This window comes from Gouania willdenowi, chromosome 19 (genome assembly GCF_900634775.1).
Source record: "Gouania willdenowi chromosome 19, fGouWil2.1, whole genome shotgun sequence".
Classification (NCBI taxonomy): domain Eukaryota; kingdom Metazoa; phylum Chordata; class Actinopteri; order Blenniiformes; family Gobiesocidae; genus Gouania; species Gouania willdenowi.
In genome coordinates, this window is record NC_041062.1 from 10429823 (window position 1) to 10449322 (window position 19500).

At 40.6% G+C, this 19500-nt stretch overlaps 1 protein-coding gene across 1 annotated transcript; it reads left to right on the forward strand.

The window, feature by feature from the left end:
* Positions 1-391: 391 nt before the first annotated feature.
* On the forward strand, positions 392-19051 carry LOC114481197 (microtubule-associated protein tau-like). Its single transcript, XM_028475758.1, has 14 exons — positions 392-562; positions 5200-5293; positions 6734-6790; positions 8168-8185; positions 9062-9511; positions 9979-10004; positions 11609-11660; positions 11944-12176; positions 13251-13343; positions 13891-13983; positions 14216-14308; positions 15064-15145; positions 15493-15599; positions 16746-19051. The coding sequence occupies exons 2-14, from the start codon at positions 5218-5220 to the stop codon at positions 16947-16949; spliced, it is 1584 nt and encodes a 527-aa protein (XP_028331559.1). The 5' UTR covers positions 392-562; positions 5200-5217; the 3' UTR covers positions 16950-19051.
* Positions 19052-19500: the final 449 nt, after the last annotated feature.

Here is a 19500-nt window from a genome sequence, read left to right on the forward strand (position 1 = left end):
AAATAAAGGTTGATTGAGACCCTGGGAACCGGATAAGTGGGTATTAATTAGTGGGTAGAATGAATAAATCTGGTGTTTTTTTGAAGATTGAGACAAAAACATTAGAAGATTCAACCTTTCCTTCATTTGTGATTGAGTTGAAAAGATTTAAATGAGATCAATATAATAAATTGATGAATATACAAGAAATAAATGTAGAAATAAAAAATTATGATGAAATTATTTGATATTTCAAACATTACAGGTTAATTCATGGGTTTCTAATAATAAATGTTTTATAGTGGGGCTCAGTAGCGCCCTCTGTGTCCACTCAGTGAACTGAACCAGAACCAGAGGAGCTGAGACACACAGCGGCTCATCTACACCTCCGTCTGTTCTCAGGTAACAACCTCTATCTGACACCTTTACCTCCTCTAGCTCCTTTACCACCTTCACCTCCTTAACCCCCCGCACCGTTCCTCTCCATCGGCATCCATCCAACCATCATCCATCCTCTGAGGCCGGAGGGAGAGGCTCGTGCACGCTCTCCGTGTGTAGCAGCTTTTATCTCAACAAACGCACGGTGCGTGTTTTATTAATGTCACATTATTAATATTAAGATAAGCAATGTCTTCATTAACGCAGGAGCCGCTCCTCATCGTGCGCGAGAATGTGGCGGCTGGGTGTCATCTCTGCGCGTCCCCGCCTCCATGTTCTGGATGGTTCTGCCTGTGAAGGCCCCCACCGTGCGCGTGCGTGTGCGCGGACGTTGCCACAGCCAAGCATCTGATGTGTTTATGACAATATGCTCTCATTCATCATCATCATCATATTATTATTATATTACAATCTTATGTGTTTATGAGCAGTGAAAACATCATTCATATTATTATTAATAACTCAAGACATTGTGGATCGGTGGAAGGAATACTTTGAAGACCTCCGCTGAGAAAGCAGAGCCTGAGGACCCAGGAGTGGACTCTCCTATCTCTGGGGCTGAGGTCACCGAGGTGGTTCCAGGGGTGGATGAGATCCGCCTGGAGTTCTTCAAGGCCCGAGATGTTGTGGGGCTGTAATGGTTGACACGACTCTTCAGCATTGCGTGGACATTGGGGGCAACGTCTCTGGATTGGTTGTCCCCCTTTATAAGAAGGGGGATCGGAGGGTGTGTTCCAACTATAGAGGGACTCCTCAGCCTCCACGGTAAGGTCTATTCAGGGGTACTGGAGAGGAGGGTCCGCCAGTCGAACCTCGGATCCAGGAGGAGCACTGCGGTTTTCGTTCTGGTGGTGGAACTGTGGCCCGGCTCTACACCCTCAGCAAGTCCTTGAGGGTGCATGGGAGTTTTCCCAACCAGTCCACGTGTTTTGTGGACTTGGGGAAGGCTTTCAGTTTCAACCATGTCCCTCGGGGACTCCTGTTGGGGATCCTCCGGGAGTACGGGGTATCAAACCCTCTGATAAGGGCTGTCCGTTCCCTGTACAACTGGAGTCAGAGCTTGGTCCACAAAAGCATTGCCGGCAGTGAGTCGAACTTGTTTCCAGTGAGGGTTGGATTCTGAGTGGGCTGCCCTTTGTCAGCGATTCTGTTCACAACATTTATGGACAGAATTTCTAGGCTCAGCGAGGGCGTTGAGGAGGTTTGGTTTGGGGACCTCAGGATTGCATCACTGCTTTTTGCAGATGATGTGGTCCTGTTAACTTTATCAAGCTCTGACCTTCAACCCTCACTGGCTCGGTTTGCAGCTGAGTGTGAAATGGCCAGGATGAGAATCAGCACCTCCAAATTTGAGTCCATGGTTCTCAACCGGAAAAAGGTGGAGTTACTCCAAGTGGAAGAGTTCAAGTTCCTCAAGGTCTTGTTCACAGGTGAGGGAAGGATAAAGCGACAGAACAACAGGTGGATTGGTGTGGCGTCTGCAGTGATGCGGAGTCTGCACTGATCCGTTTTGGTGAATAGGAAGCTGAGCCGAAAGGCGAAGCTCTTGATTTACTGGTTGATCTACGTTCCTACCCTCACCTATGGTCATGAGCTTTGGGCCAAAACAAAATCGCAGGTACAAGCAGCTGTAATGGTTTTGTCTGGGCTCTCCCTTAGAGATAAGGGTGAGAAGCTCAGTCATCCAGGAGGAGCTCAGAGTAGAGCCATTTCTCCTCAGCGTTGGCTTGGGCACCTAATTAGGATGCCCCCCGGTTGCCTCCCTGGTGAGGCGTTCAGGGCACGTCCCTCCGGAAAGAGACCTCAAAGAAGACCGAGGACACGCTGGAGGGATTATGTCTCTCGTCAATAATAATAATAATAATAAGTTTTTAAAATTTTACTCTTCTGAGCACAAACACCAGGTCTACTTTGTGTTTCCATGAAACAGGATAAAGAACAGGTCTGTGACTGTCAAAATAAAAGTCCAAACTACAACCCAATAATCTCAGGATGTCTATAATCTCAGAATGTCGACTATCAACTATCGTATCATCATCAGAACTAAAGATGTTAGCATTGCATGTAGCAGTGCTGGTTGAGGGGTCAAATGGTAAATATAGAGTCTATCTAACAAACATCAGTATGAGCCAATCAGTGAGCAGCAGCACATAGTGGAGCAGTACAGATCTAGCTACACGCACACACGCGCGCAAACAACATAGATTTGAGGACATAGATCTGTTGGAACATTTTGAAAATAAACTGACGTCACCCTCAGTGTGTGTGTGTGTGTGTGTGTGTGTGTGTGTGTGTGTGGATGCTGGTCAGAGTCTGTGAGATATTTCCATTTTCAGCTGCTGCCTTTGTGAAATATAATTGTGTGTGTGTGTGTGATTGTGTGTGTGAGGAGACTGAGCGCGCTCAGATGAAAGTAGGTCGAGCATGAGCAGCATCTCTGTTTCTGAGCTTCATGACGTCATTAAACCAACGCCTTTATAATAAAACCTTTATATTAAAACTAGTGGTGGGAAAATGTTAATAAAAAATAATAAAATTATTTAGAGACTGTAATTAATTAATCTAAATTAATGGCCTAACAATATTTGATATGAGAAGCAACATTTTCCTATTTAAATGTATTTTGGTAAATGACTGAATCAATGAAAACAATACACGATCTTAAACAACTAAATAGTGTTTATTATTTCCATCACTGAGTGCTAACATAACGTGTAATAAGAATAAAGAATATTATGATTACCTTGTTCACAAAGCACTAACTTACATTTAACTAAGATATATTCATGCTTTTTTGGATTTTTTTGTAAACTTTCTAAAACAAATGTGTTTTTGTGTAAAATAAAAAACAGCACTTAGTACAGAGCATTCCAGAAAAGTGGAAACTGAACAGTGTAAAATAGTTGGAATATCTGTGGCAACTGATGAAGTTAGATGAATTTAGTCTGAAATAGTCTTTCTACTTAGCAGTTGATAAGTTGGGTCAGACGACGCTATCTGTAGCAGCGCTTCTAGCTCTGAACCCTGTCATCTTGTCCAGTGTGGACAGATGTCTGCTCCCACTAGGACTGTTGTCCCAGCTAGCTGCTACATGTTTAGCATTGAGGCACTAGCTGCTACATGTTTAGCATTGAGGCACTAGCTGCTACATGTTTAGCATTGAGGCACTATCTGCTACATGTTTAGCATTGAGGTGCTAACTGCTACATGTTTAGCATTGAGGTGCTAACTGCTACGTGTTTAGCATTGAGGTGCTAGCTGAGGCTAGCAGAGCTCCGCTGAGCCACAAACTCTTTCTATAACAATTTACACTCAACTGGGCTTTAGTTTTCCATCCAGTGTTTTTATTTAAACTAAAATTAATGCCCATGAAGCACAGAAACAACTTCTCTGGTTCTCCTGTTTCTTGTGTTGTGGTCTGCGCATCAGTATTATGGGTCTACCAGGAACTCATGAAATGAGAACGGTTCCACGCTGTTTGGAGTGAAAAAACGTTATTTATGTTTTATTTTTCTGTAATTCATTAATTGCAATTAATGTGATAAAGCCCCAGCCCTACAGAACACAGATGTGTGTACATGATTGTGTGATGTTGTGTGTCGATCTGTGTGTGGATGCTTTTTAATTGTCATGTGGCTCTGTAGCCTTGGTCAGGCCCCTCCCTCCCTGAGAGGAACAAGTTCTGGTTGGTCACTTGTACTCATGTCCCGCCTCTAACTCAGAAAGGAAACACTGATCAGCTGGTCACAGACCATCAGCTGGTGATTGGTTCGTTCTAATGTTTATTTATGATTCTCAGATTTCCCAGAACAACATTCAGTCCTTCCTCACACAAACTCTAGATCATCATAGATCTACTTAAATCAGAGTGGGACAGCCCCTCATGGTCAGTGCACGTATTCAACCAGTAATGACATACTTGGAATGTGGATAAATCTCTGTTTTTAGTATGTGAATTGTGTGTGTGTTGAAGGAGCAGCTGTCATGTCCTCTTTGTGTAGCAGTTGAATTGTGTGTGTGTTTTGGCGAGTGAAGCGGTGGTGTGTTGAACATTAGCCTTTAGCTAACCCTTAGCGTCAGTTAGCATAGCGCAATATTTGGGTTTTATTCATTAACATTGTTCTGCTACGTACTTTTCTCAGCATTTAATACAAACCAATAAAAAAAAAATCAGTGGTGAGTTTGTAGCTGCCAGTGGGCGGAGCCAACAGTCACTGAGTGTGCAGCCCAATCAGCAGCTCCGCTGACATCACAGAGGACGGCTGTGGAGCTGTTGGTGACTCTCCTCCATTCATCACTTTTATATGGGCGCACACGCACACTCAGAGCGTGCATGTGTCATAGCGTGCATGTGTGTACAGACAGTACACGTCCGTCAGTTCACACACTGTTTACAGCTTTAAGAAGGTCAGTCACCATGACAACTGACTGGAGCGCTCCTATAAGTGTGTGTGTGTGTGTGTGTGTGTGTGCTTTAATTCAACAGTTTTCCTCCTCATGATAATGTAACGTAGTTTGATCCAAAAATGTAAAATAACCCGGGGGTTGAGGACCGCTGAAATGAGTTAGAACCCAGTCTTATTTTGAGCGTTTAATGTTATTGATGATGTCACTACTGGTTTGTGTTCAGGAACTATTTTAGAGCTGAGGTTGAAACTTGAGACACGCCCCCTCCACACTGTATAAATATAAATAAACTCTCACTGACTCAGGTTCTCTTTACGTCACATTGAACCGTTAGCGTCTGCTAGCTGCTCATACGTGACGCCTGATCTCTTCCAGCCTGACCTTCGACCCCTGATGGACTACATGAACAACGCCGACGCTATGAGCCTCACTGAGCACCGACAGGAGAACGGAGTGGCCAAGGTCAAAGGTCAGCCAGCATACCACTGAGCACAGGACTAGCGTTAGCATCACATGTTGAGGAGCTCACAATGTTCAGAGCTTTTAAAGCAAGAGGTGGGGCTTATCTTACATTTGGCCCAATAATAATACAAATATGAAAACTGATGAAATGAAGAAGCAGAAATAACAAGTCTGATTTCATCGCACTGTGAAAAAGATCAATTAATTATTCTACAGCAAAATAAAGACCTTTAAAGTGAGAGAAGTAACAAAACAGCTAGAGGTTGGGTTTAGAGTTTCTGTAGGGGACATTTTGGTGTAGAATTAGCAGCAGTATCTGGCAACGCAGCACAGACAGTGTTAATGAGCAGCAAATTAAACTTAGAGTTCATTTATTAAGTTTAAAGGCTTTGAAAAACTAAAGTCTTTGTTTATGTTGCATTAGCTTTGGCTGAAGTTAGAGAATAAATCACTGACTGTTGAAGGACTTCCACCCAATAGAGTTATATCCCCAGAGTCTCTCTAACTTCAGCCACCAGAGCGTGTCAGCGCACTGTTTAAGGGAGAGTAAAGGTTTCTTAGGTGAGCTCTTCTTCTCTGCTATATTGTCTACTATCAAACCTCAGAGTTAGAACTGCTTTTATTTTCTTTCTATAAACACAAGAGGTTCACATCGTTGAAGTTACTAAATGATGTAAAAAGCTGCTAAATGATGTAAAAAGCTGCTAAATGATCTAAAAACCAGGCTGAATGCTTCACTCCAATAAAAAACAATGGGATGTTTACAAGCACTGGAGCCATGTGACATCATCAATCACGTGATTTCAAGATGGAGAGACACAGGCTCTAAAACTGTGGTTCATAACCAGTGATGATGACGTACACATGTTTCTTGTTGGTTTTGAAACTGATGACAATGTATAGAAGAGTTCAGAGCGCTGTTTTATTCTGATGAAGGCAGCTTCCTGTTTCCTGTTTCCTGCTGACCCTCTGATGGTTACCAGCGTGCTGGTGGTCAGTGGTTCTGTTGGGGCGAGTCCAGCGTGCTCAGCTTTGTATTAATCTATTATATAATGAGCCTCAGACGAGCTATGATCCTCCCATTTGGGTCAGAGCGTCATGTGACGCTGAGCAGAGACGCTGCAGTTTAACTCTGATCAATCATTTCAATAAAGGACGGAAACTTGGGGACGTACAAACAGAATCAGATAGAAATGTAAAGTATAGACTTTAGGAAAACAACAATAACACTGTGTGTTTCCTCTGTGGTGGAGCTCTTCTCCATGATTACCTTCAGCACTGTTTAAGGAGTGTTTGTGCACGTAGGGTGTGCACGTATGGCAACGTAACGTGTTCAGGGCTTTAACCTCTGATGATCCTGTCTGTCACAGCCCTATCCATGGATGGCTGCCCTGTTCCTCAGTTTTGGTTCTTCTGATAAAGTTCGAAACATTCTTTTCACTTCCAGAGATTGACTCCGCCCACATAGAGAACGCTGAGTCAGCTCCTGAAGCTGCTCCTCCTGGTACAGCTCGACTCGTTAACGCTTCTCTTTCAGTTGCTGCTTCGCTTTAACCTCCCTAACATGACCTTTGACCTCATACTTTAGTACAAACTTTAGTCCAGATGTTATTAAAACAACTCGTCAATGTTAAGAAACCTTTAATTAGCTAAATATCAGTTTAAAAACAGGAAAAGAAAATATGAAGGTATGAGTGTAAAAATAAATATTCATTATTGTTCAGGAACAAAGTGTTCACTCAACAATCTCTAACAAGTATCCACTCATCTATTCACGGGTTGGACTTTTACATTTTTTACAACTGAAAAAAAGCATAAAGTGATTTGTATTTATTTATTTTTAATTGTGAATTAACTTAAAGATTAGATTTAATAATTTGTTGAATTAATCATTTCCCAGTGTTTAGTGAGGAAATATTTGGGGAAATCTGAACAACTTTGAGCGAAATCTGAACATTTTAAAGCCAAACGTTGACAAAAGATTGAAAAAAAGAACCGTACATTTTTATTCTTTTAATTTTTTTAGATAAAAGATAAAAACTTTGAAAGGTTTGGTCATCTTTTCAATAGTTTCAAATATTTTTAAAGAAAATGTAATCACAAAGATTTTTTAAAAATGTTATGTTTTATTAATTATCTATTATTATTTTTAAATATTTTATTCAATTATACTTTGTACTTTTAAAATGCAAAACAAGGGAACCTAAATCCTATATTAATATTTTTTTTTTATAAAAGCATTAGAATAAAAAAATAAAAAATCAATAATACAGTAAATATTCACAAAAAACAACAGATTGTATCAATGTAATAATCTCATTGAAAATATTCTGATAAATATCTGGGGTGTAGATGTTTGAATTAAACAAAAATATTCAAATTGTTTCTGTAATATGTTTTTTTTTCATTTCAGCTAAAAACTTCTTCCAAATATTACATTTCTTATTTATTATTATTTATTTAGATTCAGATGTGTTTGTCATATGACTTTCTACTACACAATGAAATGCTTTTATTGCTTGCTTCTCATGATGTATTTATTACTATTATTTATTACTTTGGTTTATTTACTACTAAAATAAATAAATATTTTTGTACATGTTTATCCTTAAATATTTCTAAAATAATCTTAAAACTAATAGAGTTTTACTGTAAATGCATCATGTGCATGAAAAATATTTTTCTTATAGCTTCAGTTTGTGCTTTTATTTTTTTATTGAGCTTCCTCCTGACACTTGCCCCACCCTGGCTGTTTCAGAATAAAAGTGAGGCTTCTGGCTGTGAGCGTGGAAACACTTTGGACGAGTGTGTGTGTGTGTGTTTGTTACTAACTCACACTCTGGTCTGTCTCTCTTTTTGTGCCACGGTGATGCTGACTCAGCAGCTGCAGTAGCCACAGGTAAGAACTTTCAAAATAAAATCATAAAAACCTCAGAATTCTAAATTAATACAACAAATACAAAACACTATTTTTATCGTTATTATTCATAGCAGAAGATGTTCTGTTTACTGAACATTCACAAACACATTTGAAACATTTCAACCTTAATGTGTGTGTTTGTTTTTACTATTTTATACATTTCAATATTAATAAACATTTTTAAACAACACAACATATTTAATTGTTAGAGAGAACCTGTGAATGTCTCAGGCTTCTCTCTAGATGATAAAGCTTCAGCCATAATGCCTACTGATTTAAAACAAAGACAGAACCACGCACTGTCCCTTTAAAAGGAACTAACGGTGACAAACTAAACATAGACAGAAACTGATCTCAGGACAGACACGCGCACGTCACACCTATGTATGTAAGACTTAGAAATACAATAAGTCTCAGCATTGTTTAGGCATAAATATTTAATCGAAAATACTTTGATTTATCGATGACGTCGTGTTTTATTCATAAAACACAAACTTCAGTTAATGTCAGACTTTAGAGAAAAGCAGCACGTCGTCTTTTTAATGTTTAACTCAGATTTATCACATTACTAATCTATGAACAAATCGCAGAGCTGACGGCGTGCAGCGATACATCACTTCCTGTGACTTCTTGTCACTTCCTGTTGCAGTGAAGAAATAAAAATTACTCCACTTTGTAAAAACTAAACCTCGCTAACGCTCACTCCGTTAGCACAGCCACAAACTAGGCTAACACCAGATAGAATGGTCACCAAACCATCCAATCAATGAAGTTTGACTCCTTTTTTCTCCCTTCATCATCATCCTCCTCCTCATCATCATCATCATCTCGCTTCACTAATCTAAAATAAATAAGCGCCACTGAACGGCGTTGGTGGAGCAGCGTGTGGGCGTGGCTCTGTGACGGAGGATGCGAAGACGCTGACTCAGCTCTTCTGTCTCCCTGAGAAACTGGGGAACATTCTGGAGGCTAATGAGGATTTCCAGGCCAGCAGTGAAAGCCCAGAGGGGCCCACAGCAGCAGAACCACAGCCAGAGCTCAGCCTGGAGGTCAAGGAGCGCCTGGAGGGAACGTTAGGAATGTCGTTAATGCGCAGTTTGGCTTTAGAGGACCTGACGTCCATCGGAGGCTCGCAGTCTGAGTCTGAGTCCAACCCTGAGAACCTTCAGAACCGTCCCCACAGCGAGGGCTCAGAACCTGACCCCCACACTGACTCCCTCAAAAACGTTCCCACCGACGCTCCCAGTGACTCCAGTAGAACGTGGAGAACCAACAAACAAAAGTCTTTGGTTCCTGTTCCCAAAGGTTTGCTGTCACGGTCAGAGCCGGTGTTACGCTCATATTTGTGACTGTGACATTCTGTGACCACTAAACTCACACGTTCGCCAAATGTTAGCATGAGAACAGGAATCAGTCACACTTTAACCAAACCAACCAATAACAGCAGCTCCATAATCATCATCAGAGCTCTGATATATTAAATATAGACTTCATCTAAACAAACACAGTCAACCCTTACTGTCCTCAGCATTTATCAATGAAATAAAGTGATTGATCTCCACCCTTCAACATGAATAAACCAATCCTCTTGTTTCTACTCTGACACGTGGTCACAGAATCTAACTGTCACACATTTTGCTGCTACCCTCCCCCCCCTTTCCATCAATCCCTCCCCAGTTTGAAACATCTTTATCCATCCTCGCTGCATGGCTCCGCCCACTTTGTTCATTCTGACTAATGAGCATTAACCTTCTCTCTGTTTTTTTGTGCAGCTGCAAAGACGGACAATGGAGAAAAGGTACGAGTGTGTCTCTCTGCATGTGTGTCAGTGTGTGTGTGTTGTGGTTCATTCAACGTTGTTACACAATCATTTCAAAACAGTTTTAATATAAACTACAGTGAAATAGTGAAACTAAAATGTATTTTTAGTTCAGTTCCTTTGAGATGAAATGAGGCCTTCTCATCCAATAGCAGTGCCTGACCTCATCCCAATGAATGAACCACTCTAATCTAAGTCCTGCTTTGCTCCATATTTACAGGGTTAAAGTTCAGCATTAAACTCAAACGTGCACATTTTTCTATGAAATGTTTGTCTTTTCTGCTTATCTATTTTCCTGTTTCTTTACCTTTCTATCTATTACACATGCACAGTTTAGCGCATGGTGCTCGGTCACTGAACATGTGTGTGTTTCATACCTGATGTTTGGATCCAACAGAAGAACAAACTTCATCCTCCTCATCATCAGCTGCAGGTCATTACACTCAGGAGCGGATTCACTAAAACTGGAGCCTTTTTTTCACCTCCGCTGTGTTTTCTGTTCACATTTACTGCAGCGATGATCTCTGCGTGTGTGTTTGCACCTCCTTCTCAGTTGTACTATTTTCTGGTACTAAAACTCGCCGCGAACAGTTCCAGATTTCATGAATTGCATTGCGACCCCTCCATAAATGTATTTGCATTTCCTCCTCCCATATTTTTGCTCCGCCTGGGAAATCCGTCTACTATGCATATTCAGGATGAGGGCGCATTGGGACGCGCAGTGGCAGCGCACGCCTGATTCCCTGGGCTTTTTACTCCTTATTAGCGCGTGAAGTGACTTTTTCACACGTTATAATACCATTAAACCTTTAGTGAATCTGCCCCTAAGTGTGTCTATGTCTGCTGGAGACCAACATTATGTCAGTGAGCTGCTCTCACTCAATCAGTCACAATCACAAACAGCTGAGCTCAGCCAATCAGCATTAGCTGTGTCTGAGGGGAAGGAGCCTCACTTACGCCCCCTGTGGTGGAGGAAGGAATTACATGATGTTCCTCTTCAGCTCAGGTAGTGTAACTATTGATCCCAGAGGGGAAATGTAGTGTGATTATAGATCAGATAAAAACAACAAGTAACACGAGAGCCCAAAAACATCTGAAAAATAGTGCAACAAAGGCAATAAAATAAACAATGCAATAATAGAGGTTATATATAAATAGAAAAAAGATATAAAGAATATAGATCTATACAAATATACTGTGGTGGAGATGAATGAGCTGCTGATTTTTACTTTTTATTCAACTTTAGATTCACTGACTGATCACGTGTTTTAGACAGGAAACGTGTAACAGTCATTGTGTGTGATGTGTGTGTGTATATTGTGTGTGATGTTGTGAGTCAGGGAACAGAACAAATTCATGCTCCTTTCTTTGATAATTTATCTCCTTCTTTTGTCTTTATGTTTATGCTCCTCCTCCTCATCATCAAAGTCTGTAGGCGACCAATCAGGAAGTTCCTACTGCTGCATCCCAGTTAATAGCAGCAGAGCCAGTGTGTGTGTGTGTGTGTGTGTGTGTGTGAGATAAACGGACCAACAGGAGTTAGTTTGTAATTAAATCTCTGATCTGTTTTTTTCATCTTTAAGGGATCAAAGGCTCATGTGGGCGGAGCCAAAACACCCAGCAGACCTGGAGCAGGTGAGCTCAGGAATGTAGAGGAAAGACTTTCAACCATTAGTTGACCTTGTTAAGGTCGGTGTGAACACAGTGAGTTTGGTTTGGATGTTAAAAACAGCTCATATGCAGACACGCACGCACACACGCACGCACACACACACACACGGCGCCCCTCAGTGGACAGATGAGGAACAACAGTTTGTTTTATTAATATATAATATAATACATGCTGCTCCTTAAGAGTCGCAAACGTCTCATCTTCTTCTCCTCCTTTTTATTCTTCTCCTCCTCTGTCTAATCTCAGACCATCACAGTGATCAGATCAGTCCTGGTACTAAATCTCCAAAGTCGTTGGCCGAGGCCAACAAGGTGAAGAAAGTGGCCGTGGTTCGTTCTACGCCTAAATCTCCAGGTTCTCTGAAGAACCGCCCTCCCGCTCCTCTGGCTGCCGCCCCCGGCCCGATGCCGGACCTGAAGAGCGTCCGCTCTAAGATCGGCTCCACGGACAACATCAAGCACCAGCCTGGAGGTGGAAAGGTACGACTGATCCTGAACGCACCACCAGTTCACCATGTCAATCAATCAGTCCTGGTCCCGGAGAGCTGCTGTATGATTCACACCCTCCTCATCTGGACTCATTCGATTTAGTCTAACAACGCAGGACAGCAGCTCTCTAGGAACGGCCCCCCCTCTCTGGGTCACATGATGTTCCTGCTCCAACGTTTGTCCTGAGGTTTGATCTTCATCAGATCATCATCATCATTAGGGTTAGGGTCAGATGTTAAATAGGTTTCACTCTCAGTCCAAAGCTACAGGTTAGGGTTAGAGTCGGAGTCATTTTAACTCAGAAACAATAGTGAACAAAGCTGTGGGTCGGGTTCAAAGGTTAGCCTACAGGCTACAGTGTATGCTAGCATGTGATGCTAACATCTGATGCTAACATGTGATGATGCTAACAGCCAATCAGCAGGCTGCATCTTCACATCAGATTTAAATGAAAAGATGAACTTTGAGCAGCTTTGTTCACATGTTGCTGGTTAAAGGGATAAAACCAAGGCTGTTGCTATTGGTCCGGACCCGAACCTCAGACAATCCTGACTATAGTTCCGGCTTTTCCTGCGCGCATGCAGATGCATGCGCATTAAGCCGAATGCCGGTAGTTCTGTCACTGCTGGACCCGTGTCCTTCTAGCTATAGTTTTGTCAGTTTTATTTTAAACCTGACCCTGATCCAGGAAATACCCTAAAATGTTTCTTTTTTTTCATATTTGTATTTTTAAAAGTGGAAATTGCCGTGTTAAATATGTTAAAATGAAAGGAAAAAAAAAAAGAAATGTCAGAAGTGGGATTCCAACCCACATCAGCGGAAAGAAATATCCTTAAGTCTAGTGCCTTAGACTACTCTGCTATCCACAGCCACAGCCACATTACGCTTATGTAGAAAAGGTCCGGCAGTGACGGAACAATAAGTCAGATTTGTCTGAGGTCCGGGTCCGGAACTATAGACACTTCATAAAACCTATGTTGAGTACAGAGACAGGATCAGATCAGATCAGGCTTTGTTGGGTCACATGACGTCTCATCCAGCCTCATGTATGACGTTTTCTTCCAGGTCGAAATCCTGGATCAGAAGCTGGACTTTAAGAATGTTAAGGCTAAGTGTGGCTCCAAAGACAATATGAAACACGTCCCCGGGGGCGGAAATGTGAGTAACTGAGGGATGAACTCACCACCAGTGCTGAGTATCTCTGCAGTTATTGGCATTAGCATTAGCTCAGGACTACATCAGAGTGGTTTGACTGTGATGTTTTAACGTTTGTGTAAGAAAATCACAAATAGCTTTAATCACCAAATGTTATCAACCCTAAACCAAAATTAATCACCTCATTATCAACAGGTACGGCTACATTAGCATGGTACGTTAACATACCACATTTGCATATGCTAGTATTAGCCCATTATTAGCGGTAATGATTAGATTATCTGACTTCCCAAAACAAACAGAAGGAAATGTAATATTAATATTATTATTAATATTAATATTCAGTTAATGGTTTCAATCTCGAATGAAACATGAGCTAAAGACGCTCAGTGTTTATTCTACTCTGCCTGTGATTGGCTGATGATGAAAGGAGGAATATAAGACAGACGCTGTCCTCTTTCACCTGTAGCTCCGCCTCCCCTCTCACCTGAAGCTGTGCTCCACCTCCTTGCTCCGTCCCAAACCGTACGTTCTTCTTCTTCTCCATCAGGTCCAAATCCTGGATAAGAAGCTGGACCTGACCAACGTCCAGTCTCGCTGTGGCTCCAAAGACAACCTGAAACACACACCTGGAGGAGGAAAGGTGAGACGTTGTCATGGTTACCATATTTTCCTACGTACTCTGAAGCTCTCACTGAGATCCACCATCTGGTCTTTACACTCAACCGTCAGCAAATGTTTCCCCTACACGCTAGTCCTCAGACTCCTCCCCCTTTTCCATCCTCAGACTCCTCCCCCTTCTCCGTCCTCAGACTCCTCCCCTTCCTCTTCCCAGACTAACTTTCTCTCTCTCGCTAACCTTTGAACTCTTCCAGGTGAGCATCGTAGAGAAGAAGGTGGACGTTAGCAGCGTTCAGTCACGCTGCGGCTCTAAAGCTAACATCAAACACGTCCCTGGGGGCGGCAACGTGAGTAGATCCAGCAACGCAGCGGCAACGCACCAACCGTTAGCTTTAGCCTCTCATCATTCCCACTAAGGCCTTTGTTAGCATTCATATTAAACATAAAGAACGACGAATCAGCAGCAGTCCCTCTTCAAAATAAAAGATTCATTTTCTTTTATGAGTTCAGAAAAAAGCCAATGATCCACGCCTGGGTCCCAACCCACGAGTTGAGAACCTGCAACTTCAGTGAACAAAGCTCAGCAGGAAAAACATCCCATAATACCACCCAACGTTAACATCCTGTTTGACAACTACAAAATAAAACACACAGAGTTTAGCCATTAAATATTATTACATCTGCTTTATTTTTACTACCTGTTTCAGGGCCAATCATATTTAACACATTTTTTAAATTGTAATGAATAACAGCCTGTAGGGGCAGTAGATAGCACCTTAGCATGTGTTCCTTTCTAATAAAGCTAAAGAAGGAACCAATCAGAGTGCACATAGGGCCAAACATGTGACCACCATAAACAGGTTCCATTGGATCCCCCCCAACCCAAATGTATCAGTAGCAGTATGCTAGGTCCTAACGAGCTAACTGTAGGTGTCAATTTACCAATGCAAACATGGTCAGTAATTGTTTCATTGCTTGTTTTAAAACAAACTTGATTATTAAGGCCTTGAGGCAGCTCCAGGAACTAAAATATTAAGAGTTAAGATTTAAATCTAACTGTGAGCACTAACATCCTGTGAAACCTGCTCTGCTTCCTCTTCAGGTCCAAATCCTTCACAAAAAGATCGACTTGAGCAACGTGATGTCCAAATGTGGATCAAAGGACAACATTCGTCACAAGCCTGGTAATTATCATGGTTTAATTATGCTAGTTAGCATTAGCTGCTAGCCTGTTAAAGATAAACAAGTGTTAGTTTAATGCTAGTTAGCATTAGCTGAAAAATATAAACAGGTGTTAACATGATGATAGTTAGCATTAACTGCGAAAGATAAACAGGTGTTAGCATGATGCTAGTTAACATTAGCTGCTAAAGATAGATTGTGTTGACATGATGCTGGTTAGCATTAGCTGCTAAAGACAAATGGGTGTTAACATGATGCTAGTTAGCATTAACTGCTAAAGATAAACAGTGTTAGCATGATGCTAGTTAGCATTAGCTGCTAAAGATAAACGGGTGTTTTTTACCGACAGGCGGTGGAAACATTGAGATTAAAAACGAGAAGCTGGAGTTTAAAGTTCAGTCTAAAATCGGATCTTTGGACAACATCGGACACGTTCCTGGAGGAGGACAGCGGAAGGTGAGAGGAACAGAACATTGTCATCGTCACACAAATATTTCACTTTTTATGTTTTTAAACAAATTTAGAAACTTTTTCTTTGCTTTTCTGAAGAATTTTAAGATTTGATTTTTATTTTTTTGATGGTGACAAACTTATATGATAGGAATAGGTAGAGGCTCTCACTGTGATGTTAGATCAGGGTTCTCAACCTTGGGGTCCGGACCTCATTTGGGGTCGTGAGACACTGTGAGAGAGTTGCCAGATGCCTTCAAGAAACATTTTCATCACTTTTTCTTGCAATATTTTTTGCTCCATTATTCCCATTTCTGACACTTCTCCATCACATTGCAATGCCTTTTCTGCATATTTTTTCCACTTTCAAGACATTTTCACCCCTTTCCACCTCATGTCACTAATGTTGACCCATTATTAACACTTTTAACCTTTTTTCATCATATTTCATGCTAAAGGTCTCTGGGGCCTTTATTTTGGGGGTTGTGGCCTGAAAAGGTTGAGAACCACTGCTTTAGAAAGAGTTAATTAGTGAGGGAGGTACTTGTAGGGAGTTGCAGGTTCTCCCTCCCCCCATTCATTCGACTCCTCCATCATGTTTATGCTTTGTGTTTTTTTGTTGCATTTCTTTGGTTTTCTTTATTTGTTTGCATGCCCCGCCCCCTCGCCCCCCTCAGAGGGACAAGGGGAAGGAGCCCCCCTCCCCCGCTGTCACCCCCCCTCAGTCACCCATCACCCCTCTCCTGACCAACCCGCTCATAAAGATCGACGAGTCCCGTGAGTACACACCCACTACAGTCACATGATCAACCTTTCGCAATAAAGTCATCAAACACGGACTGAAAATACATTTTTTTTTAATATATTTTAAAATATTTAATTTATTTAAATGTAGTGAGATGTGCCGTCAGTGGATTAAAATCTTTTACTTTTGTTCTGAAATTTAAACAAAAAATTACTCTTTTTAAAGTTGAACTTTTGTCCAAAAATTGATGCTGTAATTAAATTTATTTTATTATCTTTGTTTTTTGAACCCATTAAATTAAATAAATTCTAATACCACTTTCGGCGATTATTTTTAAACGTAAAACAAATGAAATGTGTAAAAATGTATCGTGTGCGTCACCTGACCCCGCTATGCTCCGCCCACAGATTGAAAGCCACAAGCTGAGTTTCCGTGAGACGGCCAAAGCTCGTACGGACCACGGCGCTGAGATCGTTTCTCTGGACGGTTCTGGTTCTCCTCAGCAGCTCAGCACCGTGTCATCATCAGGCAGCATCAACATGGCCGACGCCCCCCACCTGTCCACGCTCGCCGACCAAGTCTCCGCCTCCCTCGCTAAACAAGGCCTGTGAAGACGCCGTGTGCACGCCACCCTCAACCCCCCCACCCCCTCCACAGGACTTTTTTTAGCTGTTTTTCCACAAACATCCAGAAAAGCTTCTACTGAGAGCTGATTGGTTCACTTATCGTCCCACTGCCCAGGTCAGCTGACCAATCACCAATGAGTATCTAGTGTTTATGTTCAGTCTAAGAATAAAAAAAGCTGTAGGGCTCCAAAAAAAATCATTTAAAAAGATTAAAATAATTTTAAATTTTCCCTTCAAAACCAATAGTAAATGATTAGATTTTGGGAGATAAATTCAAGTCAATGTTTTCACAAAAACTAAAGATTAATACGTATTAAATTTACAAAATGGAATGATGTGAAAATAAAAGGTTTGAATAAAACTTAAAGTCAAACAGAAATATTTGAAATGCTGAAGTCTGAGCAAGTGGTGTTACGCTCTGACTCGTGATCGTGTTATCTAGTGTCTGATTATTATAAACATTGTTTTTAGGCAGTGGCTATCCGTACGGTTGCTGTATCAATAAACCAACATTCTATCCGTACGCAGCGTCCCTTTTTGGCTAGTTTAGGTCACGTGATAAGGTCAGTCATTAGTAAACCTAACCCTTGACTCCGTATGGCAGCCGTACAAATAGACACGTGTTTTTATACATGGTGTAACTGGGCACCATTAAAGCTGTGAGTGGACACCAGTTATAATGGTCACCAGTTGAAGTGAAACACCTATTAGTCCCAAAGTTTTGAATAATTTCCTCAGAAACACTCTTTTCTCCTCAAGTGTTTAAAAACCTTCAGTGTTTCAGAGTCAAAACGTTCCTTAAATTTGAACAATCTGTGATTCACGTGAACTTTGTTTCCCTCTCAGACCTGCATCTCCTCACCTTTTCCTTTGTTTTTCACACGCAGAGGAAACGCGCTGAAATGTTTTAACAAGGCACAGTAACAGTTAAACATGCTAACAATTAGCATTCTCTCACCTGTGTAGAAACAATGCATTCTGGGTAAAAACAATGAGCGCACTCAGTTAGCTCGTTGTTAGCCAACAGACATGACGTGCCATTAAGGATCCAGGTTGTTCAGTAGTTTGTTTGAATGCTAACCGCGAACCAACAGATGCTAATCCCGCCTCCTCTGCGGCTGCGCTCCAATGAAAATCTGGGGCGTGTCGACACTTTTCTATTGGTCCTGATATTTGATATGAATATTCGTGCTGCCGCGTCAGTGTTCATGTTTTTTTTACGGCTCTGTTGTAAATGCTAATGCTAACGCTTTGAGTGAAGTCACCGATCTTAAAGTGTATTTATCACTGATTATTACAGGAATTAACTGCACCAAACTGTGGGTAGAACTTTCAGAGAACGACTAAAACAAGTTTGATCCACGTTTTTATTTCTACACTTTGAATGCTAACAGAGGCTAAACCATTAGCCTAAAAAAAAACAAAATTATGAAAACGCAAACACTTTTATAGTATTTATTCTTGCTCTTAACAGCAAATATTTAGTTAAAAGCGAGACATTTTACACTGAATATGAAGGATTTAAACCTGAAGATGCAGAACCATAAAAATATTCAAATAAAATTAAAGAAACAATTTCCTCTAAATTGAGCAAATTCGTAACGTATGAAACTATTAAGATTTGAAATCCGGTTTCAAATTACAACTTTAAAAACATTAAAATTTAAGATTGATTTTATAAAGTGTGATTTAAAACACAAAACGGGAAAAGTGTAAAAATACAAAGTAAAAATAATTTAAATGTTTAAAAAAAAAAAATCTGAATTTTAATTTCAGCTTTAAATCAAAAATGAATTTAGTATTAAGACAAATATTTACTATCAATTGAAACAAATAAAATAAATAACTTTAAAATGAAGATTAAAGGTGGATTTAACAAATGTGTAATAAACTAATTTAGTTTGGTCCAGTTTTTGTCGTGCATGCGAAGCCAAGGACGAACTGATGAAGGGATGAAGGCTCTGGACCCTCCTCTTCCTCCTGGAGTACAGTCAGTGTTGGACGTGTCGTTCTGTGTTCCATCCATAACTGTTGATGATTCTTGTTGTAAAATGTTTGTGTATTTGGAAATAAATGCGATGAAGTCACCAGAGAGTGTGATATTATTTCTAATAACATCGTTAAATTAACTAATGAACCTCAGGAAGTAATCATCATTTAACAACTTCATTTGTAACATTACAAACTACATGATCTTTTAAATATTTTTTTTTAATTGAATTTGAAGTTAATAAACATTCTTAAAAACCAAGCAGAGTTTTTTAAATTATTATTTAAAAAAGATATGACTTTTTTTTAAAACTCATTGAAATACCTGGGACAGAAAAATTATGAAAGCTTTTTTAATTTATCAAACCTTTTTCTCCAAAATTAACCATTTCACTCTTATTGTTCGGAAACATTCTGCATTAAAACAGAAAATGTTTTTCTTTCGTTTGCTTTTTGATTTGTAATTTTTGTTAAAGCTTGTTTTTTTTTTTGAAGCAATAGCTGATTGATTTCAAATGATGAGCTCTTTAACAATATTACGATTAGG